The sequence below is a fragment of the Galeopterus variegatus genome, unplaced genomic scaffold (genome assembly GCF_000696425.1).
Source record: "Galeopterus variegatus unplaced genomic scaffold, G_variegatus-3.0.2 Scaffold188, whole genome shotgun sequence".
NCBI classification, from domain to species: Eukaryota; Metazoa; Chordata; class Mammalia; order Dermoptera; family Cynocephalidae; genus Galeopterus; species Galeopterus variegatus.
Window position 1 is genome coordinate 510,281 of NW_007726299.1, and position 22,879 is coordinate 533,159.

General features: G+C 45.7%; 2 protein-coding genes across 4 annotated transcripts in view; one reads left to right on the forward strand and one right to left on the reverse strand.

Moving 5' to 3' along the window:
• The window catches only part of NDUFB9 (NADH dehydrogenase (ubiquinone) 1 beta subcomplex, 9, 22kDa), a 6,653-nt gene extending 3,750 nt beyond the window's left edge, over positions 1-2,903 (forward strand). Inside the window, exons 3-4 of the mRNA XM_008564589.1 lie at positions 628-741; positions 2,689-2,903. Of these exons, the coding sequence (XP_008562811.1) occupies positions 628-741; positions 2,689-2,820 (246 nt within the window). The 3' untranslated portion in view covers positions 2,821-2,903. The remainder of the gene's footprint in view (positions 1-627; positions 742-2,688) is intronic.
• A 989-nt stretch (positions 2,904-3,892) lies between these two features.
• Positions 3,893-22,879, reverse strand: part of MTSS1 (metastasis suppressor 1) — a 158,837-nt gene continuing 139,850 nt past the window's right edge. The window contains exons 7-16 of one of the 3 annotated variants that reach the window (XM_008564596.1): positions 19,614-19,771; positions 18,382-18,489; positions 17,068-17,165; positions 14,513-14,723; positions 11,178-11,297; positions 10,136-10,330; positions 8,728-8,901; positions 8,203-8,365; positions 6,453-6,806; positions 4,750-6,344 (exon numbers count right to left, since the gene is read on the reverse strand). In XM_008564596.1, the coding sequence (XP_008562818.1) occupies positions 6,106-6,344; positions 6,453-6,806; positions 8,203-8,365; positions 8,728-8,901; positions 10,136-10,330; positions 11,178-11,297; positions 14,513-14,723; positions 17,068-17,165; positions 18,382-18,489; positions 19,614-19,771 (1,820 nt within the window). In that variant the 3' untranslated portion in view covers positions 4,750-6,105. Of the gene's footprint in view, positions 6,807-8,202; positions 8,366-8,727; positions 8,902-10,135; positions 10,331-11,177; positions 11,298-14,512; positions 14,724-17,067; positions 17,166-18,381; positions 18,490-19,613; positions 19,772-22,879 lie in introns of all 3 variants that reach the window. The other 2 variants (XM_008564608.1, XM_008564604.1) reach the window with 2 other exon arrangements.

A 22,879-nucleotide genomic window follows, 5' to 3' on the forward strand; every position in this document is an offset into this window, starting at 1 on the left:
ACCCGGGGCCTTGGTCTTACCCACCCCCCACTCTCCCGAGCGAGCCCCGGGCCGGCCCATAAACCACTTGCCCTTTGAAGGGTAATTTCTTTCAGAGATTTCTTTCCTGACAGTTGTGAGGTACTTTTTTTTTTTTTTTTCAGGTGTCAGTTTTCTCTTTCAGATGTCATTAAGACTTTCTTTCTAAATTCAGCTCCAAGGTCTTGCAGTATACTTTTTGGCAGAGCAAAGTGCTAAACTACTTGATAAATAACTCATTTGGGGACCTTGAAGTTAACTGGTTTGGATTGATGTTTAGTATTTCTGAGATACTGTAAGTAATACTTGCAAATAACATACAACCATCCTGGATATGTAGAAAACATAGGTAGGGGAGGAATGATGCCAGTTCTCTTTGAACTGACACTGCTGCTATTTTTCAGCCATATTCTCTTCCACTCTAAGGCATTCTCCTTTACCTTTGGTCCGTTTTTCCCCTGCTGTTCATTGCTTAGGGTCAGAGCAGTCTGATAGTAGCGGTGCTTATAAAAATGCACCTTCAGTTTTGTCTTCTGCCTCTTGAGCAGACCCTGTCAGTGACATGTAAATGTATCCCATGAGTGACGCTATGATTTCTTCTCCTGACAGGTCCCAGAGTGGTGCTTAGATGACTGGCATCCTTCTGAGAAGGCAATGTATCCTGATTACTTTGCCAAGAGAGAACAGTGGAAAAAACTGCGGAGAGAAAGCTGGGAGCGAGAGGTGTGTCTTACTGCACTTGGCCATAGAGTTTGGCCCACATGAGCAGCACACGGATGGGGTCAGGTTTTGCTCCCCGCATGCAGAAGTCCAGATTCTACCCTGACAGTTACTCTAGCCCCTTGCTTCTAAGATATGCTGGAGTTTCTCAGTATGTTCAATTTAATGTTTACAGCCATCTAACAAATAGATTAAAATGCATTCCCTGGTCTTTTTGGCTTTTCCCCTCTCTAATTTTGCTTCCACCCTCCTTCTCTTTAGTCCTTTACCTGACCTTTTTGCTGTACTCTGCTATCCCTTAACTTTCCTCTTCACTAGAGCCTTAGCCATTTTTTAGTCATGTTATGATGGAGTTACATTTTTAAAAGCTCTTGCTGTAGTGTGAAGAATACATTGGAGCAGGCAAGAGGCAAAGTAGAGAAACCAGTATGAGATTATTGCAGTAGTTTAGTCAAAAGGTTATGTTGACCAGCACTAGAGTGAATGCAGTGGATATGGAATATCTTTTGGAGGGATATGAAAATTGATTGGATGTAGGGGATGGGTCAGGGACAGGGAGGAATCAAGAATGGTTTCCAAGTTTTAAGCTTTAACATCTGGAGTTTGGTGGTATTGTTTATTGAGATAGGAAATATGGGGGGGGGGGTAGGCACGGGAATCAGGTATCAGTGTGAAGTTAGAGAATCCTGTGAGACAGCAAGTGCAAATGTCAGCAAGCAACTTTAGATGTAGAAATCTGGAACTCCAAGGAGATATTTGTCCTAGAAATAGAAACTTTAGAGTTTTCAGTTTTAAAAGCCATGGAGATGCATGAGATCCTTATCAGAGAGTATAGAGGAGAAAGGATTCTTTCTCCATTATAATTGGGTATAAAAGATATATGTCAATACATTTGGTTAGAAGTTTTGAAGATGACAAACTGCCGTGTGATAGCTTCTGTTTTTTAGTGAAATAAGAAGAAAAGTTTGGAGAATGTGGAAAAGGTTTGATAGTCATGGGGAGAAGAAGAGCTTGCTGGAAAATAGTAGGATTGCCAGGTGGTGGTGAAGTTCTATATGAAATTGGGAATAATTAATGTGTTAGGACACTAATTCTAGTATTTCTTTTTCTCTTTAGCAACATTAACTGTATGGGTACAGGCTTGAACATACAGTTGTGTTTGTCCATTGTCCAGAGGGAGTGACAATGGAGTTGAGGTTATTCAAAAGGGAATGATTGTCATGATGGAATCTAAGCTGGATAAAGAAAGGGAGACAGGGTAGGTTGATGCAGAGGGAAAAGGTCAAGTTGGGTAGGAGGATCTGTGAATTAATAGTCTCTATGAGTCTCAAGGGGGCATTTAAACAAATGAGCTGGAGCCGGGGGCACGGTTTGTTGGATAGTGGGGTGTTTGAATTCGTAAGTTTGGGAGTTGTGCACCGTCTGGTGATAAGGTCCAGGATGTTGACCACTGGAAGTCCTTGGCCAAGGTGGAGTGGAATGTAGGTCACTGTGGCTAAGGAGGGCAGTGTTTTGTAAGAAATGTCTTAATATCTGGAAGCCTGAAGTATATTTATTCATGGAGAGCAACAGGTTTGTTCTGCAGTTGATCACTATGATAACTTCTTCTCAAAAGCTCTCCTCTACTTGTCCCATCTTTTCAAATGGGGGTAGTGGGGCAACGTCTGACAACCAAGCATATTTTTACATGTGACTGCATGTTATCTCTTGTCCTGGTTGCTGTTTGGAGGGCCTATGAAACCTCATAATGCTTTTGGAGAACACTTAGCTGTGATGCAAAAATAAATGTTTTTTCTGGGAGGGTCAGGTGGGAGACCATGACAAGAGAAATTGGAATGGTAATTGTCATGTTTTTACTTAAAGACCTAGAGCAGGGGTAGGAGGGTTTGTTTTCAGCTTTGTTGTTTTAAGAATGGGCAGGCCCTTTGTTCTTTCCTTGCTCCCTTCTAGGTTAAGCAGCTACAAGAGGAAACCCCACCTGGTGGTCCTATGACTGAAGCTTTGCCCCCTGCCCGAAAGGAAGGTGATTTGCCCCCACTGTGGTGGCATATTGTGACCAGACCCCGGGAGCAGCCCATGTAGAGAGAGAGAGACACCTCATTGTTCATTTTTGCAAGTGAAATCCGTGAAATGCACTTGCCCTAATAAAAATAACTAAACATGGTCTGACTGATGTGTTCTTCTGAAGATTACCCTGATGCCAAGTGACTGTGCCACTGTTAATTGTTTTCTTATCAGATGTGTTCTCTTCTTCCTCATTAAATCATATTGATAGCACATGTTACCAGTAAGGGAAAACTTTGCAACAGAACCAGATTCAAGATTTACTCTGAAGATTGAGTTTAACAAACTAAGTTGAAGGCTTAACTAGCTCTAGTGACTGGAAGGAAATCCACAAAGCCAAGAAGAGAAATACTGAGAACTTAAAATGCCTTTTTGATTTTCTAAAGATTCCACTAATTATATTTTAGTTTTTATTCAAAGGACAACTATCCCTGAGAAGCACACAGTCAATAAGCATAGTTTATGGAGTTCTCTCAGGGGTGGAAGTTTGACGGTTGTGGTTAAAGGATCCAATATAGGAAGAAACTTTTTGTGACACTTATTTTGGAGGCAGTTTTCCAGCTTTGCTCAGACTCAATGGTAAGGTGTACAGCAGAACTCTCTAAATGTTCCAAGAATCTTTTTTTAAAAGGTAGAGCAATTTTTAAAACTCAATGTAAAACAGCTGCTTTTAGTTCTTGATAACTCATTGGAACTGTGTTCAAATAATTAGTTCAGCCAAGTGTGGCCTTAGGGCTCATAACCATCACAAAAATATCTTGCCAGTTTTCCAAGTAAGCTCAATTTGAGTCTCAGTCTCTCGTTCCTTTGACTAAGACCTCAAACTGAATTTTTTTTTTCCTTTTTGTCTTTTTTACTGACCGGTAACGGGATCACAACCCTCGGTGTCATGCCTGTACCGGGGACCGGCAACGGATTGCAACCCTCGGTGTTGCGCCCGCACCGTGCTCAGCCAGTGAGCGGGAACCGGTCTCTACATGGGATCTGAACCCTCAGTGGGAGCGCTGCCGCGCTCCCAAGCGGCGCACTCTCCAGTGCGCCACCAGGCCGGCCCTCAAACTGAATTTTAATAAGACTTGAAATGCAGGACTTTTTTCTTTTTTCTAGTGGTTCTTTATTTATAAGGTAGGCTGAAGCAATTGTTACAATGTAGAAGGGAGACACATTACACAATTGTTATTTATACAAGTTTAAAACAAAAAACTGCACAGGGAGAGGTCAACTCTCAGTACAAACTAGCAACTAAACCACAATAATTTACCTTTAGAAACGATTTCTTTATTTTTAGCTGTGACACTGCTTTTACAATATGCAAAAACACAAACAGAACTACCCAAGGTGTTTTGTCACATTCTTGCTACATTGAATTTGGCAACATTTTATCTTCATTCAGATTATACTAACGTTTAAAAACTAAACAAGTGAAAAGCTGTACGAGGTACAGTTACATCCATTTATTTCAAAGGTTTAAAATGCCACTTCTATCTACTGTAATTACCTTGCAGTGATTTCTGCTTTTGCAAAAACCATCTCAAGCATCATATGCACAATGCATCAGCTACTTTTAGTCATCAAGATTGGTGGGCTAAACCACAGGCACTACTGTTGCTTATATTCTGTAAATGGAGCTTGTTTTTCAAAGAAAAAAGCTTAAATAGTTTGTAATAATCATGCTGTTGTTTTAAAGCCACAACAAAAATGTCCTTGAGCAATCACAGCAGTGTTAAATGTTAATATATAGAACAATGACTATACAGGTAAATTACTGTCACATCCAATGCGATTATGTATTAAAGCGTAGGATTATGTAATTGAAGATTACAGCCAACAGAAATCTGCAGGGTGTGCGGGACCACCAGGTTCCTCTTATTTGAGGTATTGTCACAAATGTGCACTGTCAACTGACCTGTTAAGGGGTTTGCTTTTTTTTTTTTTTTTTTTTTTTATAAGTATTATTTTCTCCAAATGTGATCCCTTTAAACCTACAAATCTGTTGGCTGTAGGGGATGGGTAATATAACAAATTTAACTTTCACTTAAGAAAACACAAATCCGTTCCAAAAAACATTACCAAGAATACAAAAAGAGGGACACTATAGTGGTCAGATTCCCTGTGACAATAAATAAATCCTTCTCTCTTCAATGTTTAGTATGAAGCCAATTAACTGCCATTTATTTAAAAGAAGAAAAACAAGCCCCCATATTGGTAAACACATTGGCACATTGCAAGACTCCAAGCTGGTTACCCATGTTAAATCCGCTTGAGTTTTTTCAAAATATTTGGGCTTTTCAATGCACCCAGCCTGCTGGGCACAGTTAAGTAAAAGGCATTTGCTATTTCTAAGAACTCCCTGCTTTAATTTTTAAATGTCTTCACATTTTAAAACTGCCTTACCCTTTTGGATGTATTTGGATATAATGAAAGTGAGTACAATAGACGAGAAACAAAAGTGGGGGATTCTATGTCTACCCAGTGGCAGCAGCATGCACGGGATTGGAGGTGGATGCTGTGTGGTCAAGAGGAATGGCAGAGGAGAAAGGAAGTCCTTAAACACCCTACGGAAATAAACACTGCAATCCAGTATGGCTTATTCGGATGCATTTACCATGAAGCTACTAGAAATTCAACCTACGAGGCTACTCTTAAATGTTAACAGGAACGGCTATGTTGACAGTGTGCCCCTCCCACGACCCTCCCCCCAGTCCCAACACAGTCTACCATTTCCAGATTTACTTCACTCTGAATATTGCTCAACTGTTACTCCTGCTTTTTTTCATTCAGAACATAGTATATTTAAATGAGGATTTTACCTCTTATCCATTTTGTTTGTACATTAAAATAACTTGAATTTGCTTCTAAGCTAGACTGCTACAATGCATCTACAAAAGCATGTGGGAAAAAAGAAAAGAAAGCTAAGTATAGTAATCCTTTTTCTGAAATTAACTACTTCATGGTTCCCCTGTCCCAACCCCACCCCCCTTATGCATTTAAAATTTTACAAAGACTTGTAGAAAAGTTAAATGGAATTTGGCACCTTCAGAAAAATCAAAAGGGAAACTAAGATTAAAATGTGCAGAAAGAAAATTGTCAATATTTACAAATTAAAAGATCAAGATTATGTCAGTTACATATGTTGCTTTTAATTCTTATCTAGAGGTGTGGAGTACTTTCAAAAGCTGTATTCTGAGTTGCCTACAAAATCTTGTGTTTGAGTATAGATTGGAATGGATCAAGACAAATTAGGTTTTATTAATTAAACAGTTCATTCCCCACTGGCAGCATTTCTTGTGAGCCTAAGAAAGCCTAAGACAAGCGAGGGGCTGAGCGATCATTCGTCATGGTCTTCTTCAGTTTCACGCCCCTTCGGATGGCGTTCAGCATGTCTTCTCCTTGGGGAGTATCTCTTGGGCTCAGGTCTGCAGGGTCGCTCTCTGGAATCTGGCCTGGGGAGACAGTGGCACTTGGGGGATCCCTTTCCTGGTCTTCAGCCTCACTTTCTGGAATCGCTTGTCTGTGCTCCTCTGGGATACTGGGCTTCGGGCCTGGAAGTGGAGGGTTGACAGAGGCTTGGCCACTCCACATTGAGGAGGGCATGTTGGTAACACCCTGGGGGCCCTCGCCCACAGATGGTGACTCTGGGCTGTGCTCACCCCGCTCCTCTGGCCCATCTGGAGGGACTGGCAACACCCCAGGGAGGTCTGGGACGGTTGGGGTCTTGACAGGGATCACAGGTGTCTTGATGGGGATGGGACCAGCTCCGATGGTCCCCCGGCGGACAGAAGGCTTGGTGGAAGGGGTCCGACGGATGGTTGCAACCCCTGGAGTGACCATAGCAGGTCCGAGGGTGGTGGGGAGGCCAGCAGTCGAGGCTGGGCGCTTGGCTTGGAACATTCGTCGGTAGGACTGGCTGATGTCACTGTTTCTTGGAATGGTGGAGGATTTGTCGAAGTCCTGCTGATCTGCCTCCTGGTCACCACTTACAGAGAAATAATCATAATCTGAAACTGATGATAGGACTTGATTAGACACATCCAAGACAGCAGCTTCGCTTTTTGTCTGTGTTGGGAGGACAAAGGACACAATCCCATTGCAAGCCTCCCCCAGGTTTCTGTGACCCTTAGCAAGGCTCACCAACTAAGAGCTCCCTGGCAGGGAGCCTTCACTGACACACCCCGAGCACCTAGAGCAGTGCTAGACATGGCAGGCACGTAAATACCATCAAGTGGTAAAAAACGCAAAGCTGCGAGGCTGTGGCAGAGCTACCTCTGAGCATCTCTGGGAGGAACAAGGTGGGTAAAAGAGAAATTCTACAAACCCTCCAGTCCGGAATTCGACATGAGAAAGAAACCTCAAACAGAGTAGCACAGGCCTTCACATCTCCCTGATAATTAACTAGTTAGGTGAGGGCCAGAAAAAGAATGAAGCTACTGGTGACGAGTTCCATCAGTGACATGTACGCTCTTCCTCTCAAAAAATGGCACAATGCCAATCTCAGGGTGACATGGGAGGGGGAAGCTGACAGATTACCCACCTTACAAGTGTTTCTAAATAGCACTACTACTGACATCTGGGACCAGATAATTCTTTGTTGTGGGGGTGTGGAGAGGGGCTGGATGTTTAGCAGCATCCCTGGTCTCTACCAACTAGATACCAGTAGCACCCTCCAACTGTGATAACCAAAAATGTCTCTAGACATTGCCAAATGTCCCCTCCCCTGGGCACCAAAATCACCCTCCACTGAGACTCACTGTCTTAGAGGCGTTGACTGATGGACTGCAAATAGCTCTTGGTCAATTATCACAGAACTATTACAGCTGTTAGGTATTTGTCATGTCTGGCTTGTGTGTGTGTGGTGGGGATGGGGGTGAGGGAGGCAAGTTTGACAGGATTTGGAATGACAGAGGATTTGTTGAAGTCCTGCTGATAGGTTAAGGGCTTGGGCATCAGACTAGCACACCTTGGATTCAAACTCTAGCTCTGCTACTTTTCAGTTGTGTGAATAGGGACAAATTTCTTCAATGTAAAATGAGGATAAAAATACTGATCCCATAAGTGGTTGTAAAGATTAAATGGAAAAATAAAGTGTTTAGCACAAAGTGCTAAAACAGAAATGAAACTATTATTATCAATAGCATGTGTCTCAGTTCAACTTGGGGACCACTATACACCCCGATGGTGAAAAATGAGTAAAGCTGCTGAAGTCTGGATCCCTTTCTTGTATGACAGCTACCTGAAAAAAACAGATCAATTCTCCAAAGCACTCCCAGGTGAAGAAAACAATTCTGAAGCCCATCTGTTAGCCGGGGGTTAAGCTGTGGTTAAAATGGACTAGTTGGTTTTCTGTCTCCTCACCTGGTGCTGCTCAGAAAGCCCAACTGTAAACCCCAGGCTGCCGTGTACCTTGGGAGGGGATGGTGTCCTCAGAGCAGCACGGGGTGGTCGTCTGGGTGCTGTAGCCGCTGGAGCACTGAAGCGAGTCCCGGCTGCTCCTCTGCGTGTCAAGCTGGAGGCCTCGTGACAGGGCCAGGGCCAGCTCCTCACAAGCCTCCATCTCCTCACCAGGCTGCAGGGCACAAGAATGAGAGACAGACAAAGCACCAGGGCCATGAAAACCCTGTGTGATGTCCCCAGAGCCCTTCCACACACTGCTTTGGCTGGGGCCTCAATATCACTCTTGTTTTGCTCCCGTGAGCACCACCTGTCTAGGGCCAGGGTCCTACCCAGGCTCTAGAAAGTTCTACTTGTCTGATTCCCACACAAGCCTTTTCCCCAGGGGACCTATACATGCTATAGAAGAGGGAGTGGGGGAATGGTGCCCAGGTCCCTCCATCTGCAAGGCTGCCTTGGCCCCCAGGTGCTGGCTAGCATTGGGCCCCCAGGCGGGCCTAAGTGTACCCAACTAGATATAGAGAACAAGCACGTCACCCTGGTGGCAGCTGACACGGTCATGCTTCGCGGTCTCTGGGCCTCCTCAGCAACTGTTGGTGGGCCACCCGTGGCAGTGGGTCCTCCCGCACTGGGGTCAGGCTCGCGCTTCTCTTTGCGGCGCTGGAGGGTGTTCACCAGAGGTTGGTCATAGGGTCCTGGCTTAGCCCAGTCCTAAGTAGAACAAGTGTGGTCAGGAGGCAGAGCCTCTGCCTCCATGTGGAGGGCTGCAGCGACCCTCTGGACAGCTGTCCATGGAAGGCAGCTGGTCCCCGTAGCGGGAAGCCCTGGCTGGGACAAGCCAGCAGGCCCTCTGCATGCCCTCACCCAGCTCTAAAAGGCAGGGAGTGGAAAACCCACGGGGGTCCCCTGGGGTACCTCTGTCTTCCTTACATCTGCCCAAAGATGAAAAACCCTCAACAAGGTAGGCAGCAGGAGACTCTTAGTTAACAGCCACCTAAGAGGTGACCAACATATGCTAAGGCCCCAGCCAGTGGGAGTGAGTCCGCAGGGACCAGGCCTGCCCTTCTCTGTACAAAGGAACCATCTCTATTCCAGCAACAAAAATGACTTCACGTTAGTGGAGTGGCCTCCAGGGGGCACTTAAACAACATCAGCCACTCTCCCTATGGCCAAATCCTCCACTTCTGGGAAAGTGTGCCTCAAAGGGCACTCCAGGACCCATCCCCGGATAGGAAGGAAGGGCTCCCAGGGCCAAGAGAAAGCTTTTGAGGAGTCTGAGGGGTCTACGTAAGCTGTGAGGGCTAAAGCCCGAACCTACTCAAAATCTGGCAGCCTGGGGCCTACTTTTCAAATTAGGGTCCTCCTTTCAAAAACAAGTGAAAGATCCTCCTGGAGCATCAATTGAACTTGCTAGGAGATCATTTTAAAACTTTGCTTTTATATTAAAGCAAACATGTTTTAATATAAAACAATCAATATGGCCCGGTAATTATAGCCCAGTAAGGGACTCATTAGGGGAAATGTTTGGGGAACACAGGTCAGGAGAACAGTCCCTCCTGGCCCCGTAGAGGGTCTCTGCTAATACTGACATGCTCAGGTGGCCCCCAGGAGGGGGTGAACCCAGCAGATTCCATCTTGATGCAGAACTGGGGCCTTCACTTTAGAACTGACACTCCTTGCAATGCACATCCGGTTTACTGTCCATGAGGGGTTAGTTCCCTAAAGGAAGATCCCCTGTTTCAGCTCCACAAATTGTGATCTTAAAGCGACCAGCTGCTTTTTGGTTTCCCCCAGTTGGAATTTACTGAGGGAGAGGCGTTATGGGGAAGAAGGCAGAGTGTGAAAGGAAGGGGGTGAGGGGGAGAATCAGGGTGAGGATGGTGGGACAGAGAGGGGTGAGCACAGAGGCAATGAAAGGAGGGGAGGCGGGGGGAGAGACACAAACCTTCCAGCTAGGGATCTGAGATGACGGGAACATGCCGGGCCCAATGGTGTAATAATGAGCGTAGTCTGGAAGGTGGACAGAGGTGACCCGAGGGAGCAGGCGGGAGGCAGGCAGGCAGTGAGGGAAAAGGCCTGCACCCACGGGCCCCACATGGGACTCACTTGATAAACTATAGTGAGAAAACCCGTTAGACAACTGGAAACAAAACAAACAAAAAAGGGGGGAAAAGGAAAAAAAAATTAATATAACAGGATGAGTGCGGAGATACAAGATGGCATCGACATTTGAGGGTGGGGGAAAACCTGAATATTCATAAATATAAATAAATCAAACAGCAGAGCTCTACTGCTCGTGGATGGTCCACGATGCAAGAGAAAAAGAGCAGGGTGCAAGAAATCCACATTTAAGTGACACCAAGCAGGTATTCAGTCAAGGAAATATTTCAGCTACATTTTAGAATAGTTTGGAAATTGATCGGTGTCCTTAATTTGTGGTGTTCTCAATGGTTTTTGATTATTTATCTAATGAAGCATAATTCATGGTGATAGTGATTTGCTCATCTCATTTGCAAATTTAAAAATTCCAAAGCATCTTCAATTGAATCTGTTCATTCTAGGTTTCCAAAATCATCACACTGTTCAGGAGCAGACTCCAAATCAAGGCGGGTACAGGGTGGGTGCAAACTAAAAGGCAGAAAAGAGCACAGCCTTTGGCACAGTGAAATGTCCCGTGCAATGGTCTGTGGGGTACATGGGAAGGGAATGGGGGGGACAGATGAGCACACGACACCAGCTCTGGGAAGAAGCCTTCACACCTCCACACTCCCCATAGCCCTTCCTCTCCCTCAGGATGGCTGCTCCGTCATTGTTCTGCAGCAAGGTGCCCATTCAAGAAAAAACCCTCAGCCTCGTCCCACCCTCTGTCCCCAAGAAGGCCCCGCCCTCGGTGTAGATTCTGAGTTTCCAGGTTCCTGCAGCTGGGATGGCTGTGTTGGCAGCAGGCAGGGGAGGGGCGGGGAGAGCGGGTATGCTGTGGCGGTCACCTTCTCGGTGGACGCCCAGGCGCCCATGGTGGAGCCTGAGCTGACAGAGGTGGGGGAGCTGCACTCGCTCACTGACTGGCAGGTTTCGGAGGCTTCAGAGGAGGCCGAGCTGGACGAGTTCTGCAGCAGGGGTGGGACCACACAGGGGACCGACAGAAACCGAACCACACGCCGCCAAATGATAATAATAAAGCAAAATCAAAGGATGGGGTGGGAGTGGGGAAGAGCACGCACAGAGAGACAGACATATACAGAGAAGAGGGAAGAATGAGAGAAGCAGAGGGTTAGGCTTATTTTTTCCCCAAAGTCATACCCACGCAGAGGCTTAAGCCCTTGAAAATAAGCGTGAGGCCCAGCCAGCTCCCAACCTGCTAGACTGGGAGGTCCCCAGGGACCCAGATTTCTGTGTGTCCTTTGCATGGCTGTGTCACTGGCACCACAGTGTCTGGCTGAGGCACTGGAACTCCAGCAAAACAGTGTTCTCTCAGGCATTTCTTCATGTGCCACAAGCCCAGGTCCCCAGGGAGATCCTGTGTGTCACATCTCTTCTATGCACAGGCACTATTTACTGCATGAGGGCTTACTCAGCCTTGGGCATTTGTCACATGTTAGCCTACATGGCTCTAATTCCTGGACTCTCCCTTTGTCAAATGTAGCCTTTGGGTCCACGAGGAGTGGTTTCCAGCTGTGAAGATTCATTTCCACAGGACATGTTTTTGGGTTTCTCTGCCTGGAGAGTGATTTGGGGGTTTGAGGCAGTGAAGCCCTGTGGCAGTGCAGTGTTTTGGTGGCCACTGTCAGGAGGGATGAATCATCTGGAGAGTCTGATTTGGGAAAACCTCTCTTCATGCTGATCTGTATTAAACCCCCGGTTCCTGCAGGTCTCCTAACGTCGGCCAGAACACATGCTCCCAGCTTGGCTTCCTGACGTCTGGCTAAGGTACGGACTGCACCTGTTAGTTCACCATTACACCCGAGTTTCTAGTCCTGAACCTGGCATGTGGCAGGTGCTGACAAAATACTGAATGGACGAGTGACAGTGAACATCTCTTTCAGTCCCCTAAACATTGTATGGTGTCCACCCAGGTACTTGCATTAAGTTTTTTTTCCACTGATAACTGCAATCTCTGGCTCAATTTGTTTAAATTAAGTACAATTCTTCTGTGCTGTGATTTCCCCAAAACGGTTCACTGTCAAGGAGGCCAGATTCATGTTCCTGTCCCTTTCACCCACAAAAGAAAGAAAGGTTCCTGCAAAGGGGCAGAAGTTTGGCTTTCCTGTCCTACAAGGCAAGGAACCAAGATGACACTCAACAACACATGGGGCTTGTGGAGCCAAAGCAAGGAGAAGCTACTCGGTGGACACATGTCCTGGCTGTACCCTGAGCTCAGTGTCAGGGTGGCAGCCCTGGATCCCCAGTTTGATGGTTTGGATTTAAGCCACATTTCTGCCACTTCCCGGTTGAGGAACCGTGGACTTAAAGCTCTCTAACCTCAACTTTTTTCTTCTTTAGAATGGGATCAATAGTATCTAACAGATGAAGATCAGATGAGATTTTGTGTGTGTGTGTGTGTGTGGTGCATAATCAACCATAAATAAAAGTCAATTATCAACTGTAATTTACCAGGACTGCTAATTTTGATTCCTCTAACTCAAGATGTTTAGGTTGAAGAAAGAACCAGTAACCCACCCGGGACTCCAGGTTCAGATTTCTTTTGACTTCTGCTCACTGTGTCTAATGCACCTCTCTGACCTCACTGGAGACGTGACCCCATCTTGGGCAAAGGTGGGTTAAGGCATGATTTGAAAGGATAGAGCGGAGGAAAATGGGAGAATTCTGAACAAATTCTGTCACTTCGCCTTCATTTAGAGATGTGTGACTGATTGGAGAAATGAGGGGATCTTGCCCTCATAGGCATGTGCTGAGGTGATTTGTACAATTTCCTCAAATTTCCCCTCTACCTTATAATTATAAGCAGCCGTAATGACTTTTTTAAAAAACTAGACTTCTCTATTAAAATGTGCAGACCCTTGAGCGAGCTTATTAAATCTACCCTAGGTTTGCTAGCCAAGCGTATCTTGGCACGGGCTTCCAGATTTAAGTAAATCCCAACACGCCACCTTCTGCTTCCCTCAACATTTTTGGAAGCAGAAACCCTCTGCTTCAGCTGGATCCACACACAGTCTCTGCCGGGAAGCCCTCTTTTTCAGAAAGGGATGTCAGTGCACAATACGATGTTAATTTGTCAGTCAATTAAAAACAAACAGAATTATGCTGCACATTAGAACAGCCTTTAAGGAATTGCAAATTCATGCTCTCCTTGGACAATGCTCACTCTCTGCTCGCAAGCGACGCAGGTATGGTTTAGTGAAGCACATGGCAGGGGGCGGAGGTGACACCTCAGAGACCAGGCTGGAGCTCTCCAGCTGGGGCAAGCACACTGGACTAGAGCTGTGGCTCTTGACTCCAAGCATTTCTGTTTGAAATCGAGTCTCTTCCCAAGGAAGAGAGAGAGAGAGAGGCCACAGTCCCCCAGGATGGCTGAAAAATACTAAAGGGAATGCTGAGCTGTGAGGCTCTGGGCTCGCCAGTGTCAGGTGAGAAATGTAGCGCGATGGCTTAGGTCCCCAGCAGATGGCGCTGTGGGGCCCCCCGGCTTTGTGTAGGTTGTGCTGCTGTGTGCTAAGGCAGAAGCCTGCTCGCTCAACGCACGCACTGCACGTGAAGTGTTCTGATGCCCTGCCCAGCTCCTGCTGGGACTGCTGAGCTGAGCTGGGCCTAGTACCATCTAACCCATGGTCGAAGATTCCAAACCTCCCCTTCTCTCAGAATCAAAACAGCACAGAATTATCTGTAGAGGCTCTGAGGATTCATTTTCCTTCTCCACACAAGTTGATAAAGGGAACCTGAGAGTGCCAAGGTGTCCAAAGTGCTATTCAACAATGGGCTCTCAGGCACTCGAGGAGAACTGAGATGGGGGTGGAGGTGTCCTCACTGAGCCAATGCCAATTAATTATAGCTTCATACTCAGCTGGGCACCTACAGGGAAACCAGAGAGTGGACAAACCTCTTTCGGTCTGCCTACTTACGTGTGAGAACTCCCCATATCAATGTGGTCACTCATCCATTCCCACCCTAGAGACAGGCTTCGAACCCAACTTATAGAACATCTCCCTTTGGAAAACAACACATCCAAACATGAGACATTAAACCAGAGGCTTCTCAAGCCAGCAGGCAGGGGTCTGTTCAAGCCTAGGTCCTTCTTTTGTCCGGCCATCAATGGTGGTCAGGGCACTAGGTTTGACAGCTGCTCCTGGAGCCACGGGCGCCGTACCTGGTTGAGGGCCTCTGGTGGCATGGGGGATGGTGACTTGGACTGGAAGGCGTCCTGGGATATGAATCCTGAGTCATGGGAGGACACGCTGGACAGCCTCACGGGCGCCTGCTGGGCCAGGTTGGAGCTGCGGTAGCGGTAATGCGAGCTGGGGGAATGTGAGTGGGAGCCGCTGGACCGGGAGTCGCTGCTGTTGACACTGTTCAGGCTGCTGTGGGGGACAAGCAGAGGGGTGGCAGGCACGGGAGGTAAGGAAAGGGGGGTCGTACGAGGAAGGAGGGGCACAGACAAGGGCAGAGAAGGGAGGAGTGCAATGTAATATCATCAGCCCTCTGCCCCAGAGCAGTGGCACAGACCATAAGACATGTTTTCGAAACACCAAATCACTAAGCTGGTAAGCAAAAAGTTTTTTCAGGTGATCTGGGGGGAAAAATACAGTTGCCGGGACTCAGGTCTCTGATGGTGCAATGTGGCACCCCTAGGATGGGGTCTGCGACTCTAAAAAGTCAAGTGCTGCCCAACTCTGCTTTGTTATCTACCACCAAGGCTGGGGACCAGATGTCAGCGGCACAAAGAGAGACGTGGCTGATCTATCTGCTCATCTGCTCGCAGAAACCATGACCCTGGAGCAAAACCCACTAAGGCTTCAGTATGACCTGGTTGGAATGTCCTTAGATGGACTACCTGGGTCCCAGTGACCAAGGTCAACTCAGCCAACCACTGCTGATGGACAAAGTGATTCATCCCAGGTGAGCCTGGTCATGACAACCATCAAGAGCATCTGCAAAGCAACTCAGGATGTCTATGTGCATGTGTTTGACTTTTCATGAACAAGTTAATGCTTATTAATGGCTTTACTCTGATCCCAGGAGTTTCTCTGTTAAAATATCCATGGGCCTGGGCTAACAGCACACCTGGCAAGAGGCAGGCGCCTTTCAACCACTAAAGGCAATCAATGCTAAGCTGTTTACTTCTGAGATGGAACAATAAACAGGATGCTGAGAAATGACACACAGCCTCTGGGTGCTCTGCTGGCATTCCATTTCCAGTCGTAAGAAATATGCTCTACGCTCGGTATAATAACTTAGACGATAAAAAAACAGAAAAGTGAACAGAGTCCCATGGTTCAAACAAACACAGCTGACATACAAAGGTCAGGTGTGTAAGTACCTAAAGAGATGAAATAAACAACCCAGCCTGGGATTAGGAAGTCTGTGGTTTCTGCTCCCAACCCTGTGAGAGATTTTGTTTTGCAAACTCCTTGCAGCTAATAAGGTACTTAAGGACTCAGTGACTGTTCTACACTAGAATTGCTTGGTGCAAATGTTCAGACACACCTGGGGGAGTGTGCTGGAGGAAACTGCTGCCCTATGGGGATAAATATGATCTTTGCCTTTTCCCACAACCATCCAGAAGAGGGCATCTGGGGACTGACAATAAAGCTCACAGCAACTCCTCTCCAGCAAGCTCAGAGCTGCTGAGGTCAGTGTGACACGATTTTCTACTCAAAACTAAGACCATGGGGAAGAAAAGATACCCATGCAGCAGTTTTATTTCACACTAATGAGATACAATTTTCTTGGCTATGAAAAAAAAAAAAAAAAGATTTGTCTCACAGACACATGTACAGAGCCCATGAAAGATGACAGGAAACCAACATCTTCAGAGGCAGAACGCTGGCATGCAGCCTCACAGGTCTGAACTTCCAGCGGAGGGTATATGGTACAAGCTCGAGTGCGACATGAAACACACAACAGTGTGTCCAGACGTTACACAGACTTAGCAGATCATCCTCCTCTTTACTGTCAATGCTAATTCACAGGAAGGAGACATTCATTGGGCTTTGAAAAGTCAAATAAAAAGATGAGCAGGTCTAGCATACCAAGAAAGATAAGAGATGCGTGATGACGTTTCCACCTTTCAAGATGAGGAGAATAAACGTTCCTAGTCAACAAGCCAAGAACGGCCCTCTAACAGAAAACTGCTGGACAACACTGGCAGACGGCAGAACTATTCCAAAGGATTCTGACTGTTTCAGTAGGTAACGGTACTAGTTAACAGAGCAGCGGTGGGGGTGGTACTAGCAGTGGTAGGAGCAGTAGTGGCTGACAGAGCAAGAATTCCATTTACTTTATAAAACAAAAATTGGGGGTGGGGTAGGAGGACAAGGGTTCACGCCACTGTTACTTCCTTCATTTGCTCTGGCTACGGCAAGATCAGCCTGTATAAGAATCAACCTGGGTTCACCCTTTTTTAGTCCTTGTGACTTTCATTCTGCTAAATAGGAAAATCAAATGCGATCTCATAAAATGGGAAAATCCCTTCAACAAGCAACTGAGAATAAGCTAGGTCCACTAGTCTAACAGCTAATGGGGTTTTCTTTCTGACCCCAAATTAATCCAGAGACTAAAGACTGAGATGAAAATCATTACCATTTTTTCAGCTGATCATCTCCCCATTTCCTGTTTAAAACGAGCCATTTTAAGAGATAAAGCCCAGGTCTGTTGCTCACATATACTTGTCCTGAAAGCGAGAAGAGACCCAGCTTCACTTACCTGCAGACACTTGACTTTCTGGACATGGTGGTGCTGGGGGAAGAGGGTGGAGTCTGATACGACCAACTGTAATCAGAGCCTTTCAAGTCCAAAATCACCTAAGGGGACAGAGCCGCTGGGTAAGTGAGGTGCTGAGAAGGGAAACATTACCTGTCAAATCTTAATACCCACTGTGACATCAAAATGCTGCCATCATGAGGGGTGAGAATTAAAGAAAAAAACGTTAAATTTTTTTTTTTTTTAATTAAAGAACTATACTACCAATCCCTCAACGTTACAATTCTTTTTCTGAGACAAGCAAATCTGTACTTAATGGGGGGTGGGGAGGGAAAAGGAAAGCTGAGAAATATCAGGAGAGAGAGAGAATGAATGAGTGACAGATCAACAATTTATAAGCTTATTTATACCAAGGTTAGAATTTACAGGATTTTCATCTTATAAAGGCAATAATAGTTTCTGGATTTGTAAACCTTGTACTTTAACTACCTGATCTTCAGTGGTCACCAATGCCCCATTTGAACAGGACTAGAAATTTTAAAACCTGACAGAATCAACAGCAAGCTGATTCTTTTGCAATTCTTTCTATGTCTCTTCTCCCTTTCTTGACAAAGAGCCACTTGAGTGTAAGGTCCACCTTTCATTCATGTAAGAGGTGCTCAATAAATGTCTATTTATTGAGTGAATGCATGCATGTGGTCTAATAAATGCAATGTCATAGAATAGAAAACACAAGCTCTCAAATTTGTTCTTCTGAGCTGACTCTCAGGAGCAGATGAGAATTGTAGGCAAAGGGCAAAAGCCAGAATATGATTCATCAGCTCTTCCCACAAATGTGTCTCTTCCCACTTGATAAAGTGCTAATATCACAAGAACCAAATGAGTAAAGCATAAAACATGTCATCTTTCATAAGATGGGAGAGATCCCCATGCAGTACTTAATTAGAATGGGAGAAATGAAGAATGGTTGACAATGACAATCAAAACACACTACTGTCGTGTTCCTACGAGAGTTTATTTTTAGGGGGTAGATGAAGATAATGAACCTGGTGATGTGACTTTGTCTCTCAGTGCCTCAGCGTCCTCCTCTATAAAATGGGCACAATAGTGATGATGAATGAGGAAGTCTGCGTAAAGAGCGTGGAACAGCACCTGGCACACAACAGTGCTATATAATGGCTAGCTATGGTGATTATTGTATGTTACAATGCAGAGGACACCGTGAAATATGGATATGCTTTAAGATGTGACAAATACTGCAAACACCACTCAGGGCCTTGAACTTTCATCTGTTGGTTTGTTTCCCATGACTCCTACCTGCTCACTTGAGGAGGGAAGTTTGTGAGGGTCCATGGTCAGGCTTTTTAGATCTTCTGATATGGTCTGAAGGTGGGTTATTTCCCCTAGCATTGAGATTTCTTCTTCCTGAAGGACAGTAATTCATAACATGTCATTTTCATGAGTGATTAACTTCATCATCTTGGTTTAATTGTTTTTATTAAGGTCACTGTATAACCCTTTCACATTTTCAGAAAAGGAATCATGGGACTGGTAAATCTTTGCTGAAGGCACTACATGCCCTTTTTTGGGGGAAAGGGAAGGGGAAAAAAAAAATCTGACATAATCATGGAGTGACCCAAGTGCTTGGGGACAGTGGTGGCCTTCCTCATAGTGCCTGCTCAGACTTCCCAACTGTGTATTCTCATGGGACGCTGCAACACAGCCCCCACCACACACTGAGGACTCCCTATGAAGTCATTTGACTTCATTGGTGACGCCATTTGGAGATATTTTGTTTCAGACCTTTGTGACAGTATGTGTGTGTTCAGTAGAGGTTAACTGTCCCCCTTCTTTCCTGTCTTTTTCTACCAACTTAGTTAATTAATGGACTATGGAAGAAACATTCCATTCACTTTACCAAAGTGCCACACTGGAACTGGGGACCGAGGCAAGATCCATGGAAAGTTCCAGAAGTCTCGGGGGAACAACTCATATTGGGACTTTTTGCTAGGGCTGAGAGAAGTGAGCTGGTGCCTTCGTACTGGCTTCAAGAACGCCTTACAGCAGAAGTTCTCAGTTATGGTGTGAAAATGATTTGTTTAAAAATTAAGTCTGAATAGATCCATTGAGGCCCTTCCTGTCTCAATCTCAGGGTCACTCCTTGGTACTCAGATTGGCCAGTGGGTCTCAAAATTACCTAAAGGGCTTGTGTAAAACACAGATGAGTGGGTCCCCATCCCCAGAGTGTTGGGTTCAGGGGGCTGGGCCTCAGGATTTGCATTTCTAACCAGTTCTGAGGTGATGCTGCTGACCTAAGAACCCACTGCTGACAGCAGGTGAAACAACTAGTGCTCAGAACTGTGAGCAAGGCGTCGACCACGTGGACGCCAGCACCTTGCAGTGAATCCCTTGTCTATAGACGTGAGTCCCCATCATGATTCCCGACATGCAGCAGATTCCTAATGACTCAGTGGTGGATGGATAAATAAAGAAGGAAAGCTTCCTTCATACTGGCAGTTTAAGCCTTCTGGAACTTTCCACTAACTTACAATCACTGGCCGCAGCATAGAGATGAAGGTGCAGAATCGGCCACGTTCTTCAATCAAAGCTTTCCGGACTGCCTGCTTTTCTGTTTCCTCCAACAAGAGATATTTATCGTTGACATCTTGGAGAGCGCTGTCCAACTGAGGCTGGATATCACCTCTCCCTGCAAACAAAACAAAGCCCCAAGCGCGGCTTGCTGAAACACCAGCTTCTGGAACAAATGCCCCTTCTCCCTGGGGTCCTTGCTGAAGTCTAGACCACAAATTTTCTAGGACTTAAAAAAAAAAATTGTTTATACGCAAAAAGGATTTAAGGTGGCTGTCTTATTTTTAGGACCAGCCATTTCCAGCTTCCAACACCTGAAGGGCACATTTATTCCAGTTTATTCATGAAAAGGAAAATTTCCTGAGTGACTCTTCGTGACTTGCCTTCTTGACTTGCATAACCCCACAGAGCCTTCTGCCAACAAAACCCTGGGACACACAGCCAGACAGGATTCCTTCCTTTTAGAACATTCTGAGAAGGCTAAGGGACGGATGAATAAGGTATGGGCCCATGGACATTTCCAAAAATGGGTACCAGCTGGCTTTGTTGGGTCAACCTCAATCAAAGAGCCTCTGTTCGGGCAGAAGTCTCTGTCCCTGAAGATAAAGGTGGCAAAAGCATCAGCTCTCCTGGCTCTGGGGACTCATGGAGCTCCCTGGCAGTTAGTTTAACTCTCTAGTGGAGAGTCCTGAATGCCCTTCCTGTAAAACAAGGCTGGTCACAACAATTCCTACAGCCAGGTCTCTGCTGGCAAAAAACCAAAAGTGGGTCTGTGTGGAGCCTGGCCCATATTCGTTAATCACCTCGCTACATCCACAGACGCCAGTTACGTGGAGGCGACCATTTCTAGAGTTTAAGACAGGGTGTTAATCTTTTAAACAACTCTAGAACATGGTCAGCAAACCATCTTTGTAAATAAAGTTCTATTAGAACACAGTCACGTCCACTCGTTTACACATTGTCCTTACCAACTCGCAACAACGGCAGAGGGGTATAGTTCTGACACAGATGCTGTGGCCCTGAGACCAAGAATATCTGGCCCTTTGCAGAAGTTTGCTGCACTAGAAGATAAATGTAGGCGAACAGGCACTGTAACCGAGGGAACAGGTACTGCAAATCTCATCTGTAGGTGGGCACGGCAGGGTGACCACATGAGAGACCAGCTCTCGAGTTTCCACACTGGGCTCCCCATGCAGGAGCTTCACCTATTACCCAAACCAGAGAAACAATCTCTAAACCCCTGCAGGGCAGGGTTTTTTCCAGCACAGCACTCAGTACGATGTCATTTGTGTATACAGCAAGTGCTTAATAAATGTCTTTAATATTTTTAAACACAGAATGTTAGCACTGGAAGGGGCCTTAGGGGTTATCCAAGCCAACTTGCTCATGTTTCAGTGGATGTCAAGGCCTAGAGAAGTCAAGGACTCACCCAAGGTCACAAAAGGAAAGGTCCAGAGCCAGAATAGTGCCCACGCAGCCCAATTCCCTCAACACTAAATAAACCCATTTTCCTTTGCCCCACTGCCTCGTAGGAAGGGGCCTGACCGGGTACCATCCCCTCTCTTAAGAATGATGTAAATAACATTAAATGAAATGTACACTTGGCTTGAAGAAAAAGGTCAGGGAAAATTGCCTTGGATGTAGGGATATATTCCACATTTTTTTTCATAAGCAGATGAGAAATTTTAATTTGGAGCAAGAGGAAGTCAGGCTTAAAGAACATCCCAATAGAAGAGATACAGTAGTTAGATTTTAGTAAGGGAGAGTCACTTCTTAGACAGGAAAAAAGTTCTAAGTTAGCACATAATGGAAAAATTATACCCAAAAAAGATTACCCTTGAAAATGCCTTAGATGGCTAGTAAATACAGTATGCACAACTTTGTCTATACAACTATCACTGGTCAAGGGAGTACACACGTATGATGTGTACAATACATAGTATTTAAGTCCACAGGGGGATTGTAGCCAACAAGCACATGAAAGACATTTGCTGCTTGAGAAGTTTCAGCATATGTATTTGCAAGGTGACCTCTCACCCACTCTCCCATTTGGTCACCATCTACCTGACTTGCTCTTTCTATGCAACCTGCAAAATAGCTTGGCCAAAGGTGGGCCTTGCTAGGTGAAGCTACGTGGCTAAGGACTGGCTTTGAGGCCTCCTTCAAGTCTCTCAGTATCTTCTGTGATGTTCTAATAACAGAACACAGAGGGCTGAGGACCAATGCAGAATGTTCTGAACGTCAGTGGAGGGGGGCGGGGAGAAAAGTTAGGGAGACAGCAGACTGAAATGCATACTGCTTGACCAACCCTGCTTGGACGCACTTTAATTATGGCAGCAATTTTTTAAATAACAGCCTATGATTATAAGAAATTGGAAAAATGTATATCTTTGCTTCCTTTCACAAGTGATAAGGTATACGTCTATCTGTAATTAATAACACTGACATTAAAAATGTAACTACAGGGCCGGCCCGGTGGCGCACTGCTACAGTGCGCCGCTTGAGAGCGCGGTGGCGCTCCCGCCGAGGGTTCGGATCCCACATACAGACCAGTTCCCGCTCACTGGCTGAGCGAGGGGCGGGCGCAACACCAAGGGTTGCGATCTGTTGCCGGTCACGAAAAAAGACAAAAAGGAAAAAAAAAAAAATGTAACTACAGGGCCGAGCCCGTGGCGCACTCAGGAGAGTGCGGCGCTGGGAGCGCAGCAGCGCTCCCACCACAGGTTCGGATCCTATATAGGGATGGCTGGTGCGCTCACTGGCTGGGCACGGTGCAGCCGGTCACAAAAAGGACAAAAAAAAAAAAAATGTAACTACACAGAATAGAAAAAGAGGAAATAGAACCAAGCGTCTAATTTGGTAAATAGAAATTCAAATTATTCTGTGATTGTAGCAAAGTTATTTTAAATATGTATTGTGTTAAAATTAAAGGACTTCCAAACTGCAGTATTCTAAAATAAGTATAATCTATAAAGATCATTATAATTATAGTCATAGTGAGAACATTTCCATTCAGGATATATCATAAGCTAAAAACACAAAGTTTATTTCTTAAATTCATTAACACAACATATAATTACACTTAATAAAAAAAAAAAAAAAAAAACAGGGCCGGCCCGGTGGCGCACTGCTACAGTGCGCCGCTTGGGAAGCATGGCGGCGCTCCCGCTGAGGGTTCGGATCCCACATACAGACCGGTTCCCGCTCACTGGCTGAGCGAGGCGCG